The following is a 27,572-nucleotide window of genomic DNA, read 5'->3' on the forward strand; positions in this document are numbered from 1 at the left end:
ATTTAGATCTCACTATGTCCCTCTACAATTTTTACAAAGCAGCAGATTTAGTCTAGGTTTCCTAAGTGATGTCATCTTAGATGTCAGGTGTATTCCTATAAAGCAGCTGCTCTCAGCCAGCTGATATATTGCTGTCATCTACAGAATTTCCACAGTGGTAGTAGGCAGAAAAAGCAGATATTATTACTTGTAGGAGTAGAGACAGGGGAGTTGCTAGCATTCTGCAGTGTGTGTAGCAGTCCCCATCCCCAAGAATGGTGGCCCAAAATACCAATGGTGCTGAAGTTGCGTAACCTGCCTTGAAGACTGAAATGTTCTTTACCCGTTCTTCACCTTGGTGTTCAACTTCCATCCCTTATATATCTATAACATTGTTCTTATCCTTTTACCAAAAAAATTTATTTGAAGTCTAGGTTTTGAGGTAGTTTAAAATAAATGTAAGGGGCTGAAGAGATGGCTCAGTGGTTAAGAAAACTGGCAGCTCTTCCAAAGGACCCAAGTTTACTTCTCAGCACCCACATGGTAGCTCATAACTGTCTATATCTCTAGTTCCATGGAATCCAATGCCTTCTTCTGGCCCCAGGCAAGCAAGTGGTGCTTATACACATGTGAATAAAACACCCATACACATAAAATATTAAAACAAATCAGTTTTTAAAGAAAAAAATTATGTATGCTTCTGATTTGGGGGGAGACAAATGGTACCAAAGCACATATGTTTTATTTAAAACTAATATTTTAATAATGTTTCCTTATTTTCAAATTTTACTTAATTTATATTGAATATCAGTAAAATAAACACATGAAAGTACTCTTAAGTTTTATTCAGAGTTTTCAGTTTTTGTCAGCCTAGATGCATTTCTCTGAGTTATCCAGTCTGCATATTTGAAGAGACAAGTTGGAGGAGACAAATTGGTAGAGAATTGATTGGCATCCATACTTTTCCAAAGGGACATCCTGAAATACTCCTAGTTGAAGTAAGGACACTATGTAACCTAACAGTTGCTGTGTTCTTAAAAGCTTATATAGCTGATCATAAAAATGCACATTATACATTTTATATAAGCAATCATTACATTTTATAGTTTTATAACCAGATAATAATTAAAAAAAGAAAGTCATGTGTTATACCTCCAAAACCAACTCTAACGAATATTATCTGTTGAGTTGAAAGTGAATACTTGAAGTTTTATAAGTCAGGAATTTCTATATGATTTTTGTCAAATTATATATATATAATATATAATATATATAATTTGTCAACTTATATAATCCAGTACTATCCAAGTTATTTAAAAGATACTAAAAATGTGTGTAGTCTTCATATTGCTGTTCTTGCCAGCTTTGTTTTTCTAATAGCAAAGAAAGGACAGATATTACTAAGTCAAGCATTCTGTTTACAGTACAGTTCTGTTTGATACACTTGATAATGAAGAGTTAAATACTGAATATCTTTATTTCTGAGAAAAGAATGCTTAAGCAACAGATTTACACAGAACCATTCATGAGCAAAGGGACACTGTAATAGATGTTTATTCTGAGTATCAATAGTTGGGCAAAATTCTGTTGAAATTTTTTGTCATTGACCATATGGAATAGAGTTTTGCTTATGTGAATCATACTACCATTATTAGTACATTTCAAGTATTCCAAATGTATAAATTTTTGAATATTATATTCAGTGAATATCATTAATTACTATTTTCCAACATTCCCGAGCTGAACGCTCATTCTGCCGAGAACACAACGAAATGTTGCAGGTTGTATTTCCCAGTACTTCACTGGGTTGTTGAATAAACTTATTGCACTGTATAATGATTTCTTCATCTTTGGCACTGTCGGACAGAAGTCATTCACCCCAACTTTTGTAATTGAATTATAATGAAGGAAGATTATCTGTTGTGAGGGGAAAAGAAAAGAATGAATTTTAAATGCCCAGTAAATATGAAAGGAATGTGTTTTATTAATAGTTAGGTTTTAGAAGGGTTGCTAAATCTTGAACATGGGACCTCATGTGTGCTAGAGAAATATTCTACTACTAAGCTGCACTTCCAATCCTTATTATTTTTATTTGAGATAAAATCTTGCTACATTACAAAACCGGCCTTAAACTTTTGATCTTATAGCCTCAGCCTCCTGACTAGTACATGGGATTATAGGTATAAACCACTGTTCTTGGATATGGTCAGCATTTGTTTATGATTTATGGCTTTATTTATCTGTTTACCTTTTTTATTATTATTGTTTGTGCTTTTGTTTTTCGAGATAAGGTTTTTCTGTGTAGCCCTTGCTAACCTGGAACTCACTCTGTAGACCAGGCTGACCTCAAACTCAGAGATCTGCCTGCCTGTGCCTCTGGAATGCTGGGATTAAAGGTATGCATCACTACCACCTGGATTCATCTGTTTCCTTTACATTGATATGAAAGTATTTTCTCATAAGATGTATTTATTTATAGATGTTGAATACTTGTCATACCAAGTCAAATTTAGGTATTATGCAAGTGTTTGGGGGAGAACTTTGTCACATAGAACTGTGTCACCATCCAGAATATACTGTCTGGTCATTTTACTACATTGCTCTTTCCTTCTACTTCCCCCACCTCATACCTGTAGTCACTACCGTGCAATATTAAATGCCTTTTGCTGGCAATGCTAGAATATTTATTCCTATTACCTATAGAATCTGCTTTCATTTGCCAAGATTAATCTGAACCTGTTAATGAAAAACCTGAACAGACATTGTCTAAAATGTCTATGTTTGGTCTTCAACTCTCTTCTGTTCTATATCAGTCTTGGGATACTGTGAAAGATTGTTTGCTCATATCTCCCACTGCTCAGTATCATAGCAAGGTATTATTTACAGCGGTAAGCTCAATCAGTGTAAACCAAGCTAGATATAGATTTGTTTACTTTGCAGATTATTTATTATCCATTTGGGACTTGTGTTTTTTTCTATGTTAAAATTTTGTCCACTATGAAATGCTAACAAAAGTAGCATGTAAGAAGTAGATGAATGAAAAACCAAGATATCCAGGTTAGTCCAGAGTTGCAGATGTGGAAATTGGGATGGGGATAGGGCATGGCTTGAGAAAACCAGGCTGTGCTCATGGCTGCAGAAATCCACATCTACACATAGTCCATTCTTTAGTGGCTTAAGTCTCCAGAGTGCAGTGAACAAAACTTGTTTAAAGATAGGAAAAAGTCTAGGCATCGTGGTATATACATGTAAAATTGGCATTCAAGAGGTTGAATGAAGCAGGAGGATTATGGGTTTTAAAAATGTCTATACTGCATAGTGAGTTTGAGAGCAACCTAGACTACATAATGAGATCCTGTCCCAAAAGGAACAACAAAAACGAAAATTTACTACAAGTAGTAATCAATTCTTAGTTATTTTTGTTTTGCTACTTGAGAGAAAAGCCTGTGCACAGTAAGGAAAGGCCTTGGGGAAAACAGATTGAAGTGAAATAGGGATTTTATTTTATTTATTGGGGGGGGGTTGTTTTTTGAGACAGAGTTTCTCTGTGTATCCTGGCTGCCCTAGAATTTACACTGTAGACCAGGCTGGCCTCGAACTCACAGTCATCCACCTGCTCCTGCCTCCCAAGTGCTGGGATTAAAGGCATACACCACCACCACCTAGATGAAATAGGGATTTTTTTTTTTAATCTGAAGGCCATAGATGAGAATTCGGGAAACTAAAAGCTCTAGAATTTTGTGTAAAATAATGTCTTCAGTTTTGGTGACTTCTGTCAGCAGATGACAAAATTTGAGCTTCTTAAAGAGTGTGAGGGTGCTGAGAATTGAATCCATTGCTTCACACATTGTATATAAGCACTCTACCACTGAACTACATCTGTGGTCCTATATGAACTTCTTATGCTCTGAAGTAGTTTGAATGAGAATGGTCCCCATAGGCTCATATGTTTCAAGAATTGGCCCCTCGTTGGTGCAACTGTTTGGGAAGATTAGGAGATATGGCCTTGTTGTAGGAGGTGTATTACTGAGAGAGGTCTTTGAGAATTCAAAGGACTCCCACCATCCCCAGTGTACTCTGCCTCCCGCTTGTGGATCAGAATGTGAGCTCTGAGTTGCTGCTCCAGCCACCTGTTGCCATGGCTTCACTCTACCATCATAGACTCTAACGGATGGCACCATAAGCCCAATTAACTCTTTCTTTTATAAGTTGCCCTGTATATGGTGTCTTATTACAGCAATAAAAAGAAAACCAATACATGCTCCAAATAGTGATTTTTCAGTTAATTTCATTTTCTGATGTGAATGTTCAAAACTGTATACCCACTTCTAACCTAGCACCTGGATCCTAACTTACTTGCTTTGCCTTGTGGAATGTTTATAGAACAAAAGGAAAAGATGATTGTGCTTAGGGTCCTGACTTAAGAAACTTCAACAACCTGGTGTTTGCTTGGTGAACAGTGACCTCAGCAGTTTGAGTTAGGTGGAAGTGTAGATGGAGAGGGTCCTATTCTTCTTGAGTGATATCTTTCTGAGAAAGTATTCTCCTCACACTCTCCTACCCATATCACTGGAATCTTTATGTTCAAAGTTTTCTTGTTACTCACTGGATCTTTGCTTGAGATACACTAGTATTTTCCACACAACTAAAATGCCCCTATTTACCAAACACAAGTAGAATTTTTTACCTGGAGGTATTTCAACTCTTGTATTCCTGAAGGGATTTTTTTTAGTTTATTGTGTTCCAAGTGTATCTCTCTCACACGTGGTATATTAGCAAAACTTCCATTTTCAATATCTGTGATTCTGTTGTTTCCAAGACCCAGCCTATAGGTGATATAAAATGTTATAGTGGTTAGATTTGATAAGAGTTTGCCGAAACCCCTACAACCCTATATAGGATATGAGCCTATTAGCATAGGCAGCCATAACAGTGGGTCTCTCCTTGTTTTCTCTTTACATTCTTGAGTAGGGTCCCTGTACATTATCTAAAACTTCTTTAATGTATTGGTCATATATGCTATCACATTTTAGTGAAGATTTGGGGAACTTTTACCTTTGTAGTTCTTTGTATCGTTTAAAATCTTCAAGTTCCACGGTTGAAATTTTATTAAAATCTAAATGAAGCTCCAGTAAGGTTGGTGGTAGGCCTAAAAAGAAAAGAAGTATGTTAGATGAAGTAAGGCCAAGCCTCAGTAACTGTTTACCAAGTTTCCAGTTGTGGAATTAGGTATTTCAAGTGCATCCTTTTAAAAACGCTTTCATTAAGCCAGTGGTGGTGGCTTATGCCTTTAATCCCAGCACTTGGGAGGCAGAGGCAGGTGGATCTCTGTGAGTTCAAGGCCAGCCTTGTCTACAAAGTGAATTTCAGGACAGCCAAGGCTACACAGAGAAACCCTATCTCAAAAAATTCAAATCAAGGACTGAGATTCTAGCTAACACCAGGTCCAGGGTTTGATCCTCAGATTTTTAGTATTAACAATTAATATACAACTCTATGTACACACACACACACACACACACACACACACACACACACACACACACACCTTGAATAACATATTCTTTTATTTCCTTCCCTTTCTATTGATTTTTTTTGAGAGACTGATTTGGTTGAGATAATCTGTTCATTCTTTGGATTTCACTGGCAGCTTTCAGGTGATACTGTTTATCAGGACCCTGCCTCTTCATTTCTGTGACTTGGCCCTCAAATCCAGAGACTCACTCAGATAGGATAGGTCATCCTTCATTTGATGCTTTAGGCATTGATAGTTGTTGCCTTGGTCTGTTCTTTACTAAAACTGGAATTGCTGATTGAGATGGTGTCTACCTAGGATCCTCAGGTTGACCACAAATTCCTGGTTGCAAGCCAGAGGCCTACCTTAGCTTCCAAAATAGCTAGCACTACATGTACATTGTTGTACTTTGGTGGCTTTATTATATTGTCTTTAGTTATAATTTGTTAGGTGGAATTGTTTTCTCAATAATTTTGTGACTAAATACTTGGTAACATTTTTTACAGAAAAGGCAGCAGGCAAGTTTGATTCTTTCAGGCAAATTCATACAATGCCCAGAGGTTACCTGTTAAGTCATTTGCTTCTTAACATCATGAGTAAACAAGATTTTACTCTTTTGCATTGTTTAGTCCATTGCAACACTTACTCTTTCAGTTACTAATAGTTATTTTATATCAGAAATGCAGCTTCAGTGCCCCTGCACATGGCAGGTGACCTGTGACCATCTATTCTTGTTCTTTTCACATTTGCACGCCCAAAGCCTACCCCTCCGCATTTGTAGCTGGTATGAAAGAGGCTGACTAGGGCACTCAAGCAAACCTCATTGTGGTAGTCATATTTCAATGTATTGTTTGTCAACCTATGAGTCTAGTTACCTTGCTGGAAAAACTTAACCATTTTTAACTTTAGCCGAAACATTCCCTTCCCATATTAATGTTAGAAAATGATGAATGAAATTGAATTATCTTTTCATTATCAGTAGACTTTATAGCTAATTTTTTTTTTTGATTCCAGAATTTAATTTGAATTTAAAAGTAAACTAAAATAGAAAAATTATTCTTCTAAACTGACAGGATTCTAATTTCTTGAATTTCATTTGACTTTAATTATATTTATGCAATAACTATATGTTACCTTCAGTTATATGACAAAGGGTCTGTCACCAAAGAATTAATATTCTCCTGGAATTATTAGATAATGCCCTGAGTGGACTGTAGAAAGCTGGAGAAGAGCAAATTCAGTAGAGAGCTTAATGAATTTAAGGGGCCATTGTCCTTAGGACATGATGAAGGTAGGTGACCAGAGAGCAGAGTGGGGCACAGCTTCTAAGACAGGCCAAAGCAAAGGTACTGTTCCTACCACAAACTACTCCCCACCCACATGGGATTATGCAGTAGAATTTCCCACACATACTGGAAAGTAGACATTTTTCTACTTTCCTCCTGTTAACTCTTCCTGGTAAGAGTTCCTGGGATGGCTGCCATTTCACCCTGCTGCAAGTTACATTATGATAGAAGTTTGACATGCTGACTGTCAGATTCTAGTAAATAACTTTGTTTTCTTAATGCCAGAGAGATAGTGACAGAATGTAAGTTGAGACATTTCTTTCTGGTTTGTTTGTCAATATATAATTTCTTAAGCTCTGAAATGATATTGAAAATTAAATTATGCTTTGATATTTGAAGGAAATTGTAATTAGGGTATATGCAGTATAACAAAGAATGGCCACACCCACTGATATCACCCATCCTGTCAAGTGGGCTGACAGGATTCATCAAATCCTCCTTTGTCTCTTCCCTTTGCCTTCACTTCTTTCCTTGTTCTGTTTTCCCTGTAACCTGTGCCAGCTTACAATCAAGAAAGGAAATGTGGCCAGGCGGTGGTGGCGCACGCCTTTAGTCCCAGCACTCAGGAGACAGAGCCAGGTGGATCTCTGTGAGTTCAAGGCCAGCCTGGGCTACAGAGCGAGATCCAGGACAGGCACGAAAACTACACGGAGAAACCCTCTCTCGAAAAACCAAAAAAAAGAATGGGACAAGTTGCTGTTTTTACTGGTAGATAGTGAAATTACTATTGAAAATTGAAAAATGTTATTAATATGAGATATTTTTGATCCAGTTAGTCATCAACACAGAAAAGAAGCCTTTGTTGGAGATGAGGAAAGCAAAAGGGTGATCCTGAGTTCCAAGAAAAGCAGTCAGTCCTACCCAGCTAGTTATCAGGTAGCAAGTTTGGATGTAAGTTATCTAGGACAGTGAAGGAGCATTTCTCCTTGGAGTGCCTGCTTGAGGTCCCATTAATCTGGACTGATGATGCAAGGCTCCTTCTAGTAAGGTTGTTGTCACAGACTATGTCTCAGATACTGTCTCCAAGCCTTTCTGGTATTAGCACATTAATCTTCACCATACCCCTGGGAAGATGTCACAGAGCACTTTTGATAGATATATCCTTCTTGTCAAAGCCAGTGCCGCCCCCATTTGGCCTTACAATCTCTGTCCACCTCAGCTGCAACAGCACAGCTAAGGATAAGGGTCTGGCCCCATTTAACATGCTCTGCTTTTTACTCTACAGTAGAATTCTCTCTCTATAGAACTGTGGATTGACAGGTTTATATGAATAAATGTCAGAAAAGAGAAGGAAAATATAAAGCTCATTGCTTTTTGATGTTTATTCTTACTGGGGGAAAAGATTATGGTTTAATGTTATCAAAAAGATTACTACATATGGTTCTCTGTTTATATGTGAAAAAGGACTAAATGTCATACTCCTCTGGTCAGATATTGGCACTGGGATTTCTGATTGTAGTGTAGTTCTGGCAATATATACTGTAAAGTTTTAAATACTACAAGTTAATATATGGTAATACCATATAACAATGTATACTCATTTAAAAGATGGTGCCTTTTAAAATGCTGTATTTTAAGTAAAACAAATACAAACCTTTTGGGATTGAGGTTAGTTTTGCCTCAGCAATCCTGATATGGAATACTGTCACTCCTTCAAATGCTCCTGGTTCTATCCCATTGTTATCAAGTGGGTTTGCACTCATTTCTGTGAAAGAAATAACATAATTCAGCACACATTTGTTATCATCATGGAAACTCACAACACAGAGGGACATATCTGAAGAATATTGGAGAAGTGTGTCTTGCTCATTCATGCTCATTTCTACTCAGTATACCTACTTCTGTGTACTCTTCTTTCTATCAACCTCAGAAAAACACTGCTTTGAATTTTGTGAACTAGAATATACAACAAGTTCTTTTTTTGTTTTTATTTCTTTGTTTTGAACTACTAAATAGCATTACTTTCCAGTATGCCATGAGCATGATGAGTTGGTTGGTTTATAGCAATATTGCAACAGGGAAAAAAAACACACCCTTTATATAATTCAAGGTATTTGTGTTTTCTATTTTGTTGTTTCCTAAATTGTGTACGTGTGCACAGGCTCATGGAGGCCAGAGGTTAGTCCTGGATGTCATTCCTAAGATGCTATTCACTTTTTTTCCATGGTGTTTTAAATGGACTTAAATTAATTGCACATAACCACTTTAGATTTGTTTGTTTGTTGAGATAGGTTTGTTTTTTTGCCAAGTAAGCTAGGCTGTCTGGCCACTGAGCCATAGTTATCTGCCCATCTCTGCTTCCCCAATGCTGGGATTACAGGTTATACACTACCATGCCTAACTTTAATGTGGATTCTGGGGATCAAACTCAGGTTCTCAGATTTGTGCAGCAAGCACTTTACTTCTTGAGCTATCTCCCTAGCCTAGCCTTACCCCTTAATTTTTAAAAAATCATATATCATTTATAAATTAAGTGATTAATAGAAATTTAACTTAGAAGTTATAAGTGCTAGGGCTGGAGAGATGGCTCAGCGGTTAAGAGCAGTGATTGTTCTTCCAGAGGTCCTGATTTTAATTCCCAGTAACCACATGGTGGCTCACAGCCATCTGTAATGAGATATAGTGTCCTCTTCTGGCCTGCAGACATACATACAGACAGAGCACTGTATACATAATAAATAAATCTTTTAAAAAAAAAGAAGTTATAAGTGCTAGGTACTTGGTTGGATTAAGAGAATATATGGACATGAACCTTGCTTAGGTGTTTGAGTGACTGTTGCAGGCAGATGGCATAGACACATGATAAACGTTACAAATAAAATAGTGAGACTTAAATTTTATAATGAAATATATATCTCAGTAATCTTAAAACATAACCAAAATTAGGTTTATATTCCAAATAATAAAAAATTAAGTGTGTGCATTATAATTGAGTAATTTACATATACATTAAAATACTATGTTTAAATTTAATAGTGTAAATTTGGATGTTAATTACAATTTCAGGATGTCCTTTTCATTGGGAAAACTTACCCAAAACATGTAAAGCATTCATTCCTTTGAACGTGTCCTTTTGTATTTTCTTAACTTTATTATCATGAATTCTGAGTTCTGCTAATGATTTGGGAAGGTTAAGTGGAATTTCACTTAGCTGATTGTGGGATAAATACAGCCTTCTCAACTTCTTTGTGGTTAGAAAGGTTTTTGGATGAATCTTTGTTAGCTTGTTGTTGTTCAGAATCAGAGCCTAGATAAAGCATAGAAAGACAGTTTAAGGCAGTTGTTCTCAACATGTAGTTGGTGACCCCTCTGGGGGGCGTGGAATGATCCTTTCACAAAAGTTGCCTAAGACCATTGGAAAACACAGATATTTACATTATGATTCATAACAGTAGCAAAATTAGTTCTGAAGTAGCAATGAAAATAATTTTATGATTGGGGGTTACTGCAACATGAGGAACTGCATTAAAGGGTAGCAGCATTAGGAAGGTTGAAAACCACTGGTTTAAGGGAATGGATTGATTTACTGGTATTCTATAATAATTAGTCATCATTATAATTTCTTCCATTTGTATATTAGCTAAAGATATCTATTATAATTTCAACTTTCAAAATATTGAGTTAGAACAGTACAATGTTTTAATGTCTGGTACTAGTTAGATACAATCCCATCTTTTTAAACTTTGAATTAGTTGTTAATACATTCATAGTAACCATTCACATGGCAAGATAATATACTTCTATTTTTTCCCTCTACTATATTGAGCAGAAAGAATTTTAGATGTTTACCAACAATGGTGGCAGGTTTCTTAGCATCTTTAGGACTTTTTGTCCCTCTATTAATGTGATTCTATCAAGTAGCAGCTTGAGATTTATTTCTTTTATAAATTTTATCCTTACTTTGTTTTTCCTTGTGTTTCTAGACAGTCAGTGTGTCTTACTGGAATTGCTCAGAGTGTTTCTCCTTAGCATATACACTCTTGGCTGCACAGCAAACTCCTTCAAGAGCGTGTTTACTTATTTTACTCTCTGGCCTCCGTGTCTCTTTTTAATCAACCTCCTTCCTGATTAACCATGCTGTTTAAGGTTTCATCTAAGAAAGATTGATCCTAGCAGAGGGGAAACTGTTTCTCAATGCTGTCTAGCTAGCAAAATAGGCTCCTTTCTGAATATATGATAACAACTAAGGGTGTATTTCCCTTTAGTTAGTAGGAAAATGGGGTAGGAGGTTGGCTTTAACCATTTAGTGGATCACAAAGGTGGCTTATAACTTTTACTTGACCCGATGAGGTTAAATCTAGCTTTCCTTTGCGTAGTACAGTATAGGGTACAATGAAGAAAAGTGACTTGCCTGGTGTCACCCTTTAAGTGAAGTCAGAGCTGCCTTGCCTAATGAGTATATACCTCAATAAGATCTTGTCATTTATCCATTTGTTTTCTGTTTAAGACATGCAATTGTTAGATTGTTGAAATCACATAAAAGGAATGATGAATAATAAAACTAGGGTAAAAGCTTGTCTTCAACTTTTGTTCAGCTCTGTCAAATGCTGAATGACATAATGCCTGGCATGATGGGCTGGTAGAATAACCCAAGGTCAACTGTACTCAGTGTTGGCTTTTACACAAAGAACTGGCTGTCCTGCAGCCCAGATACATCATTAACAAACAATGTAGAAGAAAATGTAGTGTGCAGTCACTGTTTGTAACAGCAGAGAGAGAAGGGAGTGGGGAGGCCTGAGGGTGTTGAGGGTGCCAGTCACTCTTTGTGTTATCTTTTCCATGAGAGTCCTAACTAGCACCAAACAGGCAGCTTGAAATAGAACAGATTCCTAAATGTCTAAAACATTTTGATTTCTCTTTTAAGACAAGAAATATATTAGATATTATGATTAAACTTTAAAAATTATGCAGCATCCCGCTACTTCAAGAATAAAGCACCTACTTGTTAAAGTGCTTTAGCCTGTAGCAATGGCAAGCACTTCTTGTTCCTTCTCCTTGGGAAAGGAGAAAGGAGATGCACTGAAGCCCAGGAGTTTGAGGCCAGCCTGGGCCACATAGTGAAACCTATCTTATAAAAATGAAAAAACAAGCCAGGCGGAGGTAGTGCACAATTTAATCCCAGCACTCGGGAGACAGAAGCAGGCAGATCTCTGTAGTTCAAGGCCAGCCTGGGCTACAGAGTGAGTTCCAGGACAGCCAAGGCTACACGGAGAAACGTGTCTTGAAAAAAAGAAAAAGAAAAACAAAAAACCTCCACCTGAAATTGAGAGTGATTTAGCCGGGCAGTGGTGGTGGTGCACGCCTTTAATCACAGCGCTTGGGAGGCAGAACCAGGTGGATCTTTGTGAGTTCGAGGCCAGCCTGGTCTACACAGTGAGTTCCAGGACAGCCAGGACTGTTTCACAGAGAAACCCTGTCTCAAAAAAAAAAAAAAAAAGAGAGATGATTTATATTAGCACATTTGGTCAGTCTATTCACACTAGCCTGACAGTAATACTGATCAACAGTTGAGGAAATCCCTATCTTTGAGTAGCAACTTACATGTATTTGCTCATTTAATCTTATAAATCGTTCTACAAAATCCATGCCAATATTATACCTTCCTTACTGCTGAGGAAGGTGAGGCCACTTCCCCCATTGTTATTTAGTTGATAGAGCCAAGAGCTGTGTCCAGGTTCACCCAACAACAGAACATTCACCCCTAACACAGCACAATATATAAATTGACTTTAAAAATACTGAAGAGGCCTAAGAATTTCTCTTTAAAAATATTAAAGAGACCTAAGAATTTCCCAATATCTTTTAGTGCATCATTTTCCAATAAAAAAATGAAAGTTCATGTGGACTGAGTTCATGAAATACTCCTAAAATATAATAAAATTATGCTAACTGATTTGAAACTTTTATGGTTTTGATATCAAATATAACATTAGTTGTTCTGTGGTTACGTAAACTAAACGTAGTTTAACAGGTGGTAGAAGCATTCATAGACTATATATATTTCCACATTCTCTTTTTAGATTACATATGTATACATGCACATCCTTTCCAGTCTTTGATGATAGAGTAATGACCTCTCTTTTCTCCAACTTTCTGCAATATCAAGTTAGTGGGATTGGCTAGGTGGATCTTTGGTAGAATCCATTGTGTTATTGCTGACTGTCTTGATATTTGAGTAAATCCTAGTATGGAAACTGCATTTTATATGGCAAGCCTACACCTTCTTCTTCACTTAAAGACAAAAAAAAAAAAAAGAAAAGAAAAGAAAAAAGCAGTCAAGAGTCCAGCTACCAAGCAGCACAGCACTTAAACATGAACTTTTGCAGGGGGTTGATCTAATCTCTAGGCTCTGGGTACACCACCTTGCCAGTTATCCCTTTGTGTGCCTCTAATATGATGAGTATATATGAAATGACAGGGAGGCAGACCTGAGATGACAGGAGGCAGGGTGACCTCACATCTCCCAGATACAGAATCTATACTTGGCTACTGTTATATACAGATAGGCCTATATGCAAGGTTTAGTATGGTTATAAATTCTCTTCTCCTCTTAGTATTTTACCTTCCCTAAAGATGGCAGGCTGTACGTTTATTTTCTTTAGCACAGCCTGGGAGTATAGAGAGATGGCCTGGAAGTGGTAGTCCTAGTCTACCATACAGACAGTGTAGAGCCAGAGCTGTTCATCTAGCATGCCTAGCCTCAGCTCAGCAAGACAGGGACAGCACTGACAGGGCCTCAGAGCCTCCACAGCTGTGTCTGTGCCAAATCGGACTCTCCATCCAAACTTCATCTCAGATTAAGTCAGAAAGCAGTAGTCTTCTAAGGTTCTAAATCCTAGGAATGTTAGGAAATTAAAATAGTAATTATATTTATTAATATATAAGAATGAAATTCTTTTCCTTTTGCAAAGATCAAGGAAAGATAACATGCATGAATATATTAGCCACCTAAATAAATATATTCTGTGTGCTACTGTTAGAGAACTATGGTGAAATCTTAAGTAAGTGGCTTTGGGTGAAGATTTCTTATATACTGTATTGATTATTGGTGTAGTTAAGTATTTTTTGTTTGTTTTGAAATGGTCTCATTATGTAGCTCTGGCTGGCCTGAGATCCACCTACTGCTGCCTCTCATGTTAGGATCAAAGGCCACCAAGCCCTGGTAATAATTCTTCCCTTGCTCCTTTTAGTGGATAGTGAGCATTATCATCTGACTAGATTATGAACTCTCAGCCCAGTTACCTTTTACTTGACTATTATTCTGTAAGCATCAATTGAATTAAGCCATAGTGTTTACTCAGCTGAATACAAGATTTTTGCATTGGGTCATCCATAGGAAAGTAAGAGATTTTTACACTGATGCAATATAAGTAGTCATTTCAACAGTGATAAGGATTTTTACTAAGTATTTGAAAATATGAGTATATAATCTTACATAAAGTGAAGTGAGTCCTCTAAAATCATTTTCTTTAATTTCCTTAATTTTATTATTTTGAAGATCAACCATTCGAGTGTCAAATGGAATGTTGCTTGGGACGGAGGTCAAACCTGAGAAATAAACACACATGTTACAGATGATAGATGTTCATGCTAAAGATGAGATCAGTAATACAGTGGAGATGTGCATTTTTAAAATTCACGGTGATTGGCCGGGCGGCAGTGGCATACACCTTTACTCCCAGCACTCAGGAGGCAGATCTCTGTGAGTTCGAGGCCAGCCTGGTCTACAAAGCGAGATCCAGGACAGGCACCAAAACTACACAGAGAAACGGGGGAAAAAAAATTCATGGTGATCAGTAACATAGCACTTAGTACTTGTAAAAAAATGACAAATAACATTTTCTTTTGAAAGCCTCAAGACCTTTCCAAGTAACTTTTTTTTATTTTTACAGGGTATCTATCTGTCTTGAACCTGTCTGGTTCCAAGGTGAAATACATGGTGGTAGGCTATGCTTGCCTTTGTTAAGACATCATAAGCAACAGAAACATAGTTTATACAATGTACTTGGGCTGAAAATAATAGCTTTTTTGTGCAGATTTGCTGTTTAGTGAGAAACTGGAGCATAAGGGTCTTGACAATTTTTTTAAGAAGAACCAAAATGAAATTGGTTGAGATGGTATACACCTTTAATCCCAGCACTTGAAAGGCTGAGGTAGGTAGATCTCTGTGAGTTCTAGGCCAGCCTGGTCTACAGAGTGAGACCCTGTCCAAAAAACAAAATAAAACAAAACAAAGAAAAAAAAAAGCCCAATGTGTAGAAAGTTATGATTAGAAAAATAGATATGCTAGATTATTTTCATGCATGTTAACAAAAAATTAATACTCTTTTACCATTAACAGTGAATTCCTCTAACTGGCTGTAAATCTTGTTTACAGATCCTACAAATATCTTGATTAGCATGTAGATTTGAGCTATAACTTATTTCATTCATCACCCCCAGTATTAAAGAACAAAGTGATTTAACTTCCGTCACTTTTCTATCCTTGGGCCTTTAGTCTCCATTCTTTGAGGAACAATAGCCGCCTCTGTCATCTCAGAAGAAAGTTGAGGTGCACACTTTTAAATTCTTTTGGAGATTATAATTATACAATTTCCCTTTTCTGTTTCCTCCCTTCATGTTTCCTACCTTCCAATGATCTCCCCCTTGCTCTCTTTCAAATTTATGTGTTTTTCTTTAATTATACTGTATGTATTCCTAAATATATAAATACAACCTGCTCAGTCCATATAATGTTGACCTATATGTATGTCTTTTTAGCTGACCACTTGGTTTTTAGTTTTTTAGAAGTAGGGACAAAAAGGCTCAAATTCAAGAGTATTTTTTGGCTACATAGCCAGTTTGAGGCCATCTTGGACTATATAAATATTGTCTCAAAAGAAGAAGAAGAGAAGAGAGGAGAGGATAGAAGAGGAAAGGAGAGGATAGAAAAAGAGAGGAGAGGGATGTCATGCCACCTTGTACCCTTAGTGCTAGCTATAGATATACAGGATTTTGTATTTGCCCTTCTGGGGTTTTTATCTTGCTTTGGTCTAGTCTTTCCTTGCTCGCTCTCTCTCTCTCTCTCTCTCTCTCTCTCTCTCTCTCTGTTTGTTAGCTTTGCGCCTTTCCTGGAACTCACTATTTCTTGTCCCCCTTTTTGTTTTGTTTTGTTGAGACAGGGTTTCACTGTGTAATAGCCTTGGCTGTCGTGAAACTCACTCACTAGACTAGGCTGGCCTGGAACTCACAGAGATCCACCTGCCTCTGCCTCCCATGTGCTGGGATTAAAGGCGTGCACCACCACTACCTGGCTATCCCTTTCTTTTGTAATGGAAACGTATACTGTGTGCCTCTGTATCTTGGAATTGTTTGATTTCTTTTCTATTTTACAGGGACTTACAGCTAAGAGTTTGAGTCTTAGGAGACCCTTAACTTGGGCTTTTGAGCATATTGGAATTGTTAAGACTGTAAGACTCTTTGAGATGAATGTAGTTTGCATTCAAGATGGGCATGAGCCTTTTAAAGACCAGGGATACAATATTAGGTCTAAAGGGATGTGTTCGGGTGTCAAGTTGATATGTACATCTAACTTGAAACTAATTAGTCTTGATTACCAACTTGATTAGATTATGAAGTGTAACTCTGGCTGTGTCTGAGGGCAGTTTTAGCTAGGGTTAATCAAGGGGGAAAACCCACCCTGAATGTGGGTGACACTGCCCCTAGACTGGTGATGAAACCGAATGAAAGAGGGGAAAGCAGAAAGACAGCTAGTACAGGCCTTAATTCTGTCTCTGTCTCTGTCTCCCTCCTTACTCTGCTTCCTCTCTACTTAGCCCTGGCTTCCCCACTCTTTTTCCCTGTCTCCTCTGTCATTGCTCTCCTGTCCTGGTTGCCAACATGTGAGCTGCAGTGTGCAGCCACCCAAAATTAATGGTTCCTTTAAGTTATTTTGTTGCAGCAACAAAACAACACAGTGGAGTTACTTAGCAAGAGTGCTAAATTTTAAATAGACTTTGGTTCAATCACATCTTTCTAGGAAGTTCTAAACCCAAATTATTCATAACAAACAGAACTTTGCATTTAAAATATCTAAAGATTTCATGAAATCTACTTGGCCCATGTTATCGTTCTGGGTGGGCACTGTATTTTGTTGCTGTAGAATTTTACTGCCAAGTAAGTGTAGAATCGATCTTTTGACATTTTGAGTTGAATTACAGTGAAGGAAATTAAAAATGAAGTGCTTAGATTTGAGAAAAGAAAGAAATCCTTTCTATGTAACGTCCCTCTTTTGGGAGGCACTCGTGTGTGTGTGTGTGTGTGTGTGTGTGTGTGTGTGTGTGTGTGTGCGCGCGCGCGCGTGTGCGTGTGCGTGTGTGTGTGTGTTGAGACAAGGTTTCTCTTTGTAACACTGGCTGTCATGGAGCTCACTTTATAGACCAGGCTAGCCTGGAACTCACAGAGATCCTCCTGCCTCTGCCTCCCAAGTGCTTTGTGTGTGTGTAGAACCACAGAAGCTTCCTAGTGAGAACTTACTCAGGGTCCCAGAATCTGAGCTTGCTTTACCCAGCAGGGCTACATGAGGAGATGGTTTGACCATGGGCATGGTTACCAGGTGTTTGGAAAGGTCTACACCTGGCTGTGTGGTGTGCTTTGATCTAGCAAGGAGGAGGTCTTTTGCCCTACCCCTTGGCATTGTTATTAAAAAAAAAAAAAAAAAAAAAAAAAAACCCTTTTGAAGAGGCAGAAGGGGCCTTGGGTTTTGATCCAGGTCCTCCCAAAGCTATCCTGTGTTTCTGTCTTTCTCCTCTTCATATCTTTCTATCTAAAAGTTTCTTATCCCTCTCTCCTCATATGAACCCTTTTAAAGGGTGGGAGCTGGCCTCTCAGAGTGTGTATGTGTTGGGGGAGGGGAGGGGTTGAGACAGTTTCTCTGTGTAGCCCTGGCTGTTCTGGAACTCACTTTGTAGACCAGGCCAGCCTAGAACTCACAGAGATCCTCCTGCCTCTGCCTTCCAAGTGCTGGGATTAAACACGAGCTCCACCACCACGAAGCCCCTTTTCTTCTTTTTATTCTGAATTTTTAAATAAGTGTAGATATGCTTTGCAGTCTGCTGGACTCTCCAACTGAACATGTCTCTGCTTGTTTTGCAGTTCTGGAATCAAAACTGAGGTAGTGAGCAGGTAATCTACTACTGCCTCATTTTTGTTGTTTCTTTTCTTTGTTTTTTTTTTCTTTTTGTTTTTTTGTTTTTTGAGACAGGGTTTCTCTGTGTAAGTTTGCGCCTTTCCTGGATCTCGCTCTGTAGACCAGGCTGGCCTCGAACTCACAAAGATCCGCCTGCCTCTGCCTCCCAAGTGCTGGATTAAAGGTGTGCGCCACCACCGCCCGGCTTGTTGTTTCTTATATGGGGTTCTCTGTTTTACCTAAGCTGGCTTCAAACTCACAGTCCTCCTGTTTTGGATTCCTAAAAGTGTGGACTAGAAGCCTGGGCTACCACACTCACCTTCCACCTAAGAGTATAAATAAACCATTTTATGATGACTAATACAGTTTTGAAAGTTCAGTAACTACTTTTTTTTTTTTAATCCTTTTAACCTTTTCAGAATAACAGTATTCTTCAAAATAAAGTTGCCTCCTGTCCTTACCTAGGTCTGAACAGTGGACAACTCGAGAGTAGCACTGGCACCCAAATGGACATGTTGGGAACAAGTCGAAAGGGAAAAAGGGGTTCACTGGCTCCTTTGTTGGAAAAAGAGAGTTGTTGTCATCGTCGCTGTCATCGTCTGTGTCCTCCATGTCCTTCAGCATCATGTTCTTCACTGCTGTGTGTGAAGGGCTCAAGGAGGGTTTGGCAGAGCACACAGCCAAAAGCAACAGCATCATATACTCCTTCATGCTGTCCTGTGTACACGTGCAACCTGTCCTTCAGTGGACATGGAGTATTAGAGTTTCAACAGATACAAATTCTTTTATATACATTTCTAGTGTTGGCAAGAGTATGACAAAATGACATTCTTATCTATTACTATGTAGTGTAGGATTAAATACATAAAACTTTTTTGGAAAGCAATTCAGCACATGCTTTTAGAGGGAGCTTCAATAAGTCTATTAATTTAAACAGCTGGGTCTGTCCATGGATGGTGCATGTTCATCTTGGCAATACTTAAAACTCTGGAACAAATTTTACTGGGAAATTCAGGCTCGACCTCATGATACTTTGAGATAAATTTCAGTGAAAGAAGTTAAATGAAGTACTTAGATTTCAGAAGAGAAATAGCCTCTGAATAAGATCTTTGTTTTATTTTTATTCTGAATTTTTAAAATAGTCTCATCGCAAGAAATAATTCTGAAATGCATAATAGAATTCTTTATAATAGAAAAAATTAAAGACAGTTCTGTTGGTTACAGGAAAATAATAGAGTGTATTTATCAAATGAACTATATTTTAACCTACAAAATGTTTCCAAAGATACTTTAAAACATAGATTCCTTTCTGTGAAATAAAAAAGCAAATATTTAACAATCCATAGTTAGTCTACTTCTAAATTTAAAAAAAACAGCTAGTATAAATAAATCTGGTCAGTTATAAACTACAGTGGTAGAACTATGGATAAGGTGTTTGTCTTCATTTTTTTTTTTTTAAATACAGTTCACATATCCCAAGCTGTCCTGGAACTCACTAAGTAGCCAAAGATGGCCTTGAACTCTTAATTCTCCTGCCTCTACCTCCCATGTGCCAGGAATTAGGTTTGCACTGCTCGACCTGATTTATGTAATGCTGGGCATCAAACTTAGGGTTTGCTTCCTATTGGACATCCCCAGCCTGGATGACTTTTGTCTTCTTCTTTTCCTTTAATATTATAAGCAATAAATATTTCTTTTATAATTAGAAAAGTAAGTTAAAATGATCATGACTAACTCTGTTCTCAGAACCCCTCCATTCACTTTCCAAAGATGTCTTCAATGGCCCTTAGACAATGCGGACATTTTCCTTAACTGATTTCTTTTTTTACCCTAGCAAACCTCATTCTCATCATTGGTAACTTTTTCCACACTGTCATTGGATATTTTTATTTCTAATAATATTCTGTTTTCTAATACTTCATCCTGACCATCTGATGCCCAGACTTTTTTTGTTGTTCATGTTTCACTGAGTTTCATCTGGTTGAATAGTTGTCTCTGGTAGATGCTATGTTGGTTTTTAGGTGTGTGTGTGTGTGTGTGTGTGTGTGTGTGTGTGTGTGTGTGTGTGTGTATGAGAGAGAGAGAGAGAGAGAGAGAGAGAGAGAGAGAGAGAGAGCGAGCTTATACAAAACTGGAATGTATAAATAAAAACCTTCAGAGCATGAATTCTTTGCCATCTGATGTCTAATATTCCCATGCATATATTTGCTTATCACACTTTGGGAGTTATTCTTGTTATTTTATATATATATATATATATATATATATATATATATATATATATATATGTCTCCCTATAGCCCAGGTTGGCCTCAAACTCCCTGTAGGTGATCCATCTGCCTCAGTCCCCAATATTGAGATTACAGGCATCTACCACCACCTATGAAATATGTACGTTCTTAGACATTTTCAAAGGTTAAAAACATAATGAAATATAGGTGTATCCCAGTGGTATCCATTACAAAAACAAGTCTTAACATTTATATATATTCATATTTTTTTCATTTTCAAGAGCAAAGGGCTATATAGAAGGTCTTTCAGCTTCAATCACTTAACAGTCTACTGGGTCTTCACTGCGTGTCAACAGTGACTCAGTAAGAGAATTCTAGTCAGTCATATCTGGCCCAGTTTCAGAATACATGGTCCTTGAGTCAGCTGTTTACTGTGTCCCAGAACCCAGAAATCAACTTTTAACATCTCCATTGTTTACCTTTTCCAGAAATTAAAGATTAGAAATGGAGCTGGAGAGATGATGTAGTCAGGAAAGTGTTTGTTGTGGAGCATGAGGACCTGAGTTTGAGCCAGACATGGCCGTGCCTGCTTGAAATCCCAGCACTAAAGAAATGGATAGGTGGCTCACTGGCCAGCCAGCCTAGCCTAATCAGTGAGTTCCAGACCAACAAGGTGGATGGTGCCTGAGCAACTATCCTTGTTCTCTGTTCTCTGTGCTCAAGTACACACACACACACACACACACACACACACACACACACACACACACGCATGCACAAACACATGAAGTGATTGTGTGATAAGGCTTATAAAATCCACAGTTGGGGGCATTGTTCTGGCAATAAGGTCCTAGGAGCTTCTATTGGACAAGATCACCTGTTTTTGCAACTGTTGGCCTGTTTGTTACTGTGAAATCTCCTTCTTGGATCTCTTCTAGAAACCCTTACATAGGGTTGTGGTGACTATTATTTTCAGAATCATTTTGTTCTTGTCTCTACTTATCTTCTTCCCTACCTGTGACCTATTACAGTGTTTGATTTGGTTATTTGAGACAGGGTTTCACTGCATAACTCTGGCTGGCCTAAAACTTGCTATGTAGACCAGGCTGTCCTTGAATTTAGGGCATTTCCCCTACCTCTGCTTCTGCCTCTGGAATGCTGTGTTTACAGGTATGAGTCACCACATCTGGTTCCATTATGTCTTTTTACCTCACACCTTTTTGTAGTTCTCCAATTCCTTAGTGTTAATGTCAACTTAGACTCAAGTCTCCAAAACACTTTCTCTCTAGAAATTTAACTTTTAGTCCTTAGCTAACTTGAAGGTTGTCACTGCTTCTTACTTTTTCAGGGTGTTGTTGTTGTTGTTGTTTCTTTGTTTTTTTGAGACAGTCTTATATATCTGCAGGCTGACCTTGGATTCTCTATGTAACTGAGGATGACCTTGAACAGCTAGTGTACCTGTCTCCATCTCCTAAGGGCTGGGATTACAGGTATGCCCTACCAAGCACTGTTTATACTGTGCTGGAAATTGAACCAGGGCTTCATGAATACTAAGCAAGCACTCTACCAACTACATCACCAGCCCCTTTTGTTTGTCTTTTTGAGCATCCTTACATTGCAGCTCTGTCTTCCAGATGCACAGATACTCTCAACTTTAGTAATTGGAAGCTTACAGTTACAGTGCCATTTGAAGTCCTGTCTTTGGCCTAGCCTAGTTTGAAGTTGCCAGAGTTAATTCAAGTGAGCATCTCTTTTTTTTATTTGTTTGTCTTGTTGTTAGGAGTTGTTTTTTTGGGGGGGTGTTGTGTTTGTTTGCTTTGGTGGGATATTTTTGTTGTTGTTGTTGTTGTTGTTTTTGTTTTGAGACAGAGTCTCATGTAGTCCTAGCTGCCTTGCTATGTAGACCAAGCTGGCTAGTATACAGGGATAGGCCTGCCTCTGCCTGGTGGGTGCTAGGATTAAAGGCATGCATTACCCCACCCAGTCATTGGGCATTTCTTAAGCATTTATGTGTCCCAAGCATGATGTTAGGTCACTTAATGGGTAAGGTAGGACATATCTTCCTCCCATTCCTCTCCTCACATTTTCTACTCATCAAAAATATAACTAAAACTCTCTTTTCAGGAGCTGAGGACCGAACCCAGGGCCTTGTGCTTGCTAGGCAAGCACTCTACCACTGAGCTAAATCCCCAACCCATAACTAAAACTCTTAATCAAATACTCTTACTAAATATGATATTGAAGCTGTGCATACTGGCACATAACTATAATTTCAGTATTTCGGAGTCTGAGGCAAGATCATGAGTTTGAAGGCAGCCTAGGCTATATTGGGAATCATAAGACAGCTTGAGCTACATAGTAGGATCCTGTTGAAAACAACAACAATAACAAAAAAGGATACTCTAGAATGTTAAGTGATTTGATAGCAGTGAGAGAACGCTGGCTGTGGAGATTGCTGAGCAAGTCAAGTGCTTCCTGTGCAACCATGCAGAACTGAGTTGATGATATCCTTAGCCCACACTTGAAAACTGGGTGTGTTGGCACGTATCTATAACCCCAGTGCTCAGTGTGAGTGGGGAAGAACACAGGTGGATCCTAGGGACTCCCTGGATAGCCAGTCTAGTAGAAATGGCGATCTCCAGGTTAAGTGAGAGACCCTGTCTAAAAAATGAGGTGAAGAGCCACACCTGATGTTGATATCTGGCCTCCATTCTTGCCTGCATGGCTGAGCACACCTGTTCACAGACATATACAAGCATATATCACACACTCTGTTTCTCTAAATAAATAAATAAATAAACCAAATCTAAATTAGTGACATTCTTCAATTTTTTTCTCCTCTTAATAATCCTCCATTACTTTTGAAACCAATAGAGCATTGAAAAAGATTGAGGGTTGAGGATTTAGCTCAGTGGTAGGCAAGTGCAAGGCCCTGGGTTCGATCCTCAGCTTAAAAAAAAAAAAAAGATTGAAATGAGTAGAATGCCATATAAATGGAATAAACTGATACCTTTTTTTCTCACAAATAGTTTTTTTTTATTGTTGTTACAATTAACATAGTAAAAAAGATTGGTGTGGTTTTTTGTTTGTTTGCTCTGTTGTTGAGACAGATTTTCTGTATAACTCAAGTCTGGTCTCAAACTTGTAATCCTCTTGAGTTCTGAGATTATAGTCATGTGTTACCATGCCCAGAGTTAAAATATTTGAAATACCAGTCTGACAACAAAAATCGTTGCTTTAATCCTAAACATATACCTTGCCTTTTCTACCCCTTCTTTAGCATTCAGCTGACAGCTTAAGTGGCACAATTATCCATCCATATTCTTCTTATTCATTGGTCTCTCCCAGAAGACAAAGAAAAAAACACCTACCTGGGAAATGGTTTTGGAATTCACCGTGTTTTAAGGTCCTAGCCCCATTTTCTAGATTATAGAAAATGAAAATTGGGGTTTATTAAGTTGGCTGATTGTTCTTGTTTAAGTCTTTTAGTGTAAAATCTGAATTACATGGGCTTTAGCTTCCATATAAAAGCAAAAACTATTTTAACGTTAAGGTATTTGAAATATAGAACTAAGAGAACTGTGGAAAAATTTAAAGTCTGTATAACAAGAGGAGTGTGTTAGCATAGCAGAGTGGATGCCAAGAACACATCTTGATTTTCCATGTGGCCTGGCAGCAGAGCTGAGGGTTGGATGCATTTGTATGTGTTCCACATGCTGGTCACAGAGATTCCTCAACTTGCCTCAGTAAGCTCAAAAGAAATTCCCCCAATGCTGAGTGAAGGTTTAAGATGAGGAATGATGGAGTAGAATTGGATGTAGAGATCAGGGAGTAAGGAGAAAGCACAGGGTATGGTACCAGGAAGCAGAATAATGATGGATTTGCTTCTCTCCCACATCCTGCCTCAGGTTCACTAAGCATCAGCTGGAGTCCCTCCTTTTCTGACTTCTTTCTTAGAATGATAATATTTCATGACAGCCTCTTGGCCTTTTTCATAACTGAAGAAGATGGAAGTATGAATTGAGACTTCTGCCTGCTGGTTTTAGCATTATCTGTCACAGTGGAGGAGTCTTGCCCTTGGTAACTAGTGGACGCAGCCAGCTCCTAAATGGCAGTTTGTCTTTCTCCTGGTGAGAGTTACAGATCTGTATATTCATAGCCTACCACCTCAATGAAACTGCTTCTTGGTGGGGGTTCCAGAACAGTCTGGACCACCACGCTACATGAATAATGCCAATAAAAGCACTCCTAGAGAATATACCACATTTAGATCTTTTGGCCACTGGTGCTTACCTATGGCTATTAGAAAATCTTTATATTGAGGACAGAATAGACTTCTTTATAGTTCTGTATGCTAGTTCTATCTTCTGTTAGCACCCTTTAAAAATACATATCTTTCTATGTTCTTTTATCTCAGTTGCTTGTAAAGAAAACAGAGGCCAATCTTGGTACCCTGAGGAATTGCCCCCTGATGTTGCTGGGTCTCTGCTATAGATTTGAGGAGTCCATGAGAAGATCCTAAATCTCTGTTGGTTGATCTGCACAACTGTTTACCACTGGATAATATTTGCAATACGTAAGAGGTAGCACTGCAGTGCCTTTTATTAATCAGAAAGAATATGTGAAATATTATTTTATTATTTCTTATTTAAAGTGGTATGGATTTGTTTTGAGCTTGTTAAAACAGTCCAAAGTCAAGCTTATTAGTTTTGGCAGCATTGAGATTGTGCTATTTTTAAAAACTTAAAAATATTTGTATCTCGTTCTCAGGAAGATTCAATATTCTACTGATTTAGACCAGTTTTGCCAGTGTTTCTACTCATGAAAAGCTTTGGGTTTTGGTCTCAAGTTCTAGTCTTAATAAGAAGACTCTTGGGAATACTATCCCAGTGCTCCTACTGTTACTAATAAATCAGAACCATTTAGAGCTGAGAGAGAGCTCTAGACATCGCTCCCAGGAACTCTGAGAGGAGGAAGTTTAGGCTTTGGGCTTCCAGAACTCCCTGGAGGCAGCAGAGCTGAGGCAACTTCCTAACCCCTCTCTTCTAAAGCTTCCAACCATGCTCCAAGTAGATTTTCATCCCTCAAAGTTGCTTCTAAACAGTGAGCCAACTTTCCCCTGAAACAGACAAGGTGAGATTTGACCAGGCTCTCAGACTTGATAATAACATTAGAAATATAGCAGAGAAGTACAGAGGCTTCCTATTTACCACTTAACTGTCTGCAAACTTGAAATGGAAATCTTGTCTAAGTGAAATGCTGTTTCTTCTTGCTACCTTATTAGGTAAATAAGTCACTATATTTTTAAATCCCATGTTTAAAGGTCCACTTGACAACTGGGCTTGAATATTTCAGTTTACAGATATGTTATGTGGTCCAGGATATAAATGTGATGTAACATGTCCCATGTATCTCAGAGATTATACAAACTACATGCAGGTATAACCAAAGCATAGCTTATCCTGGAATAACTTAAAAATCCAAGCATGCAATGGAAAACTTATTCACAGCACTGTTTGTTCATAGACACCAATACTTTTTAAAGCAACACTTTTAATTAATTTTACCTTGAAAATATATATGGCATTCTGATTAAAGAATTGGCTGTTTTTCTTTCCTTAGGTGCCATTTTTTTTCTTTATCAGCTCTACTCAGAACCTTAATGGCTGTTTTAAAAACAAAACATTCCTGCCTCTCCACTTTCCTAAAATTTCCTGCAGTGCTTGTAAAGTTAATCTGTTTTGTCTCAAGCCTCAGGTCAGGTATCAGGATGCTCCTTTTTAATGTAGTGGTTAGTTGTAACAGGAGGCTGCATCGCTTCCATTCTTTCCACTATTACACTCTAGTGCTCCCTGCCAAAACCAAACGAAAAACAGCAGCTCGGATACTTTCACATGAGCTGAGCTGAGGCTTGTACTCCGTCTCCCCCCACCCCCTTCTTTTTCTTTCTTTCTTTCTTTTTTGCTTCTTTCCTTCCTACCTTAACACAGTGATTCTTGGTTGGATTACAAGAAAAATAAAATAATAAAGCACACTATTTTTAGAGCAATAGATAAGACACACAGAAACCCCTCAGGTTCTTTGTGACTCAGTCCTTATAGCATGTGGCCACTGTTTTCATGGCTGCCACACCTCTGAATACATTAGCATGAAAGAATACTGTGTTCTGTTTAGATTGTTGGGAGAAGAGTGGTGAGAGCATTCTTTAATTTTTTAAAACTGAGATATAATAAGAAGTGTACTTTGTAAAGGACAAAGGAAATCTTTGTGTTATTCTAAGTATAAGGTTTATAAAAAGAAGTCTCTAATTTTTCCTATAGAATATAGACCTAGTTAAACTATTGTTGGTAGGTATTCTTTCTTGAAATTATGTTGATTTCTGTTATAATTGCCCAGTACCATTTCCTTGTACAATAAGAAAGACATTTATCAAGGAAAAATATGGGTTTTCAAAGGTATAAATAAAAATGACAATTGAATAATTCATGCATTTAAAAAAAGTATCATACGTTTATATAGTGAAAGAGTTTCATTTAATATATCTGATATGCTCAAATTTTATTAACATTAATTATTAAAGAATATTGTTCTCATAAAAGATTGTGTAAGATGTTTACTTTTCAAAATCAGTCATGATAACAGTTATGATAAAGCATTAGTGACAGTTTTTTACTGTTTTTTAAAAACACATAGTATTTAAAATAAATTTATTATAAGACATAAAACTAAAGTAATTTTAGTTACAAAATTTAGAGCTTTTTTATAATACTTATTCTAAGGAACTACACAATTATGGTTTAAATTTTAACAATTCACAAATATTTATTAAGGCTTCCTTAGTATTAACAATAAAATAAGTGTATACTGGTACATATTATGCAGACATGAACACACATACCTTGTCAGGAAAGAGAAGATTTCTTCAAAGTAGTTATCCACCCTGTACTACTTAGCTACAAATGTAAGTATCCTCAAGACTCTTTAAGAAGAAAAGATGAAGAAGTGTTACATTTAAAAGAAAAGGAAAAGAATTAGCCTGCCTAACAGCCTCTGGTGTGGCTGCGTCCTGGGTGATGCTGGAATAAACTGCTTCCACAGATTAGTCCATGTTAGTACTGAAGAGCGAGATTAAAACTTGTTACTGCTCATATGTTTTCCATCACTGTTTGTATCGTAGCCAAAACTCTAGCTAAACTCTAGACGTCTACTGGAAGATTTGGAAGTTAGAAAAAAAAAAAGAGTTTAATAATTCATGGCAACTGGCCATTGAAGCTGTAGTCAGTCACTCTAGAAATACCTGATTTGAAAATACTTTATGAAATTCTAACATGAAT

At 37.7% G+C, this 27,572-nt stretch overlaps 2 protein-coding genes across 3 annotated transcripts in view; one reads left to right on the plus strand and one right to left on the minus strand.

Moving 5' to 3' along the window:
- The window catches only part of Cenpp (centromere protein P), a 207,859-nt gene that overhangs the window by 94,508 nt on the left and 85,779 nt on the right, over positions 1 to 27,572 (plus strand). The window lies entirely within an intron of this gene.
- Positions 719 to 27,405, minus strand: Aspn (asporin). 2 transcript variants are annotated; one of them, XM_059262970.1, is made up of 8 exons: positions 27,137 to 27,405; positions 18,469 to 18,741; positions 14,276 to 14,388; positions 9,874 to 10,087; positions 8,435 to 8,545; positions 5,035 to 5,128; positions 4,667 to 4,805; positions 719 to 1,896 (listed from the first exon to the last, which is right to left on the minus strand). In XM_059262970.1, exons 2-8 carry the CDS (start codon positions 18,716 to 18,718, stop codon positions 1,699 to 1,701), a joined length of 1,119 nt encoding a protein of 372 aa, XP_059118953.1. In that variant the 5' UTR covers positions 18,719 to 18,741; positions 27,137 to 27,405; the 3' UTR covers positions 719 to 1,698. The 2 variants fall into 2 exon arrangements, with proteins under 2 accessions (XP_059118953.1, XP_059118952.1); XM_059262969.1 differs by having other exon boundaries at positions 18,469 to 18,746.

The sequence above is a fragment of the Peromyscus eremicus genome, chromosome 5, assembly GCF_949786415.1.
Source record: "Peromyscus eremicus chromosome 5, PerEre_H2_v1, whole genome shotgun sequence".
NCBI classification, from domain to species: domain Eukaryota; kingdom Metazoa; phylum Chordata; class Mammalia; order Rodentia; family Cricetidae; genus Peromyscus; species Peromyscus eremicus.

What these genes read in the sequence shown, in the direction of transcription:
- Aspn (XM_059262970.1), bottom strand. Translation starts at nt 18,718, where the DNA reads ATGAAGGAGTATATGATGCTGTTGCTTTTGGCTGTGTGCTCTGCCAAA. An exon ending in ACTAACCTCAATCCCAAAAG is followed by an intron (nt 5,129 to 8,434) that starts GTTTGTATTTGT and finishes TTTTCTTTTTAG; the next exon opens with GCCTACCACCAACCTTACTG. An exon ending in AAGAGTTGAAATACCTCCAG is followed by an intron (nt 1,897 to 4,666) that starts GTAAAAAATTCT and finishes CCCTCACAACAG; the next exon opens with ATAATCTTCCTTCATTATAA.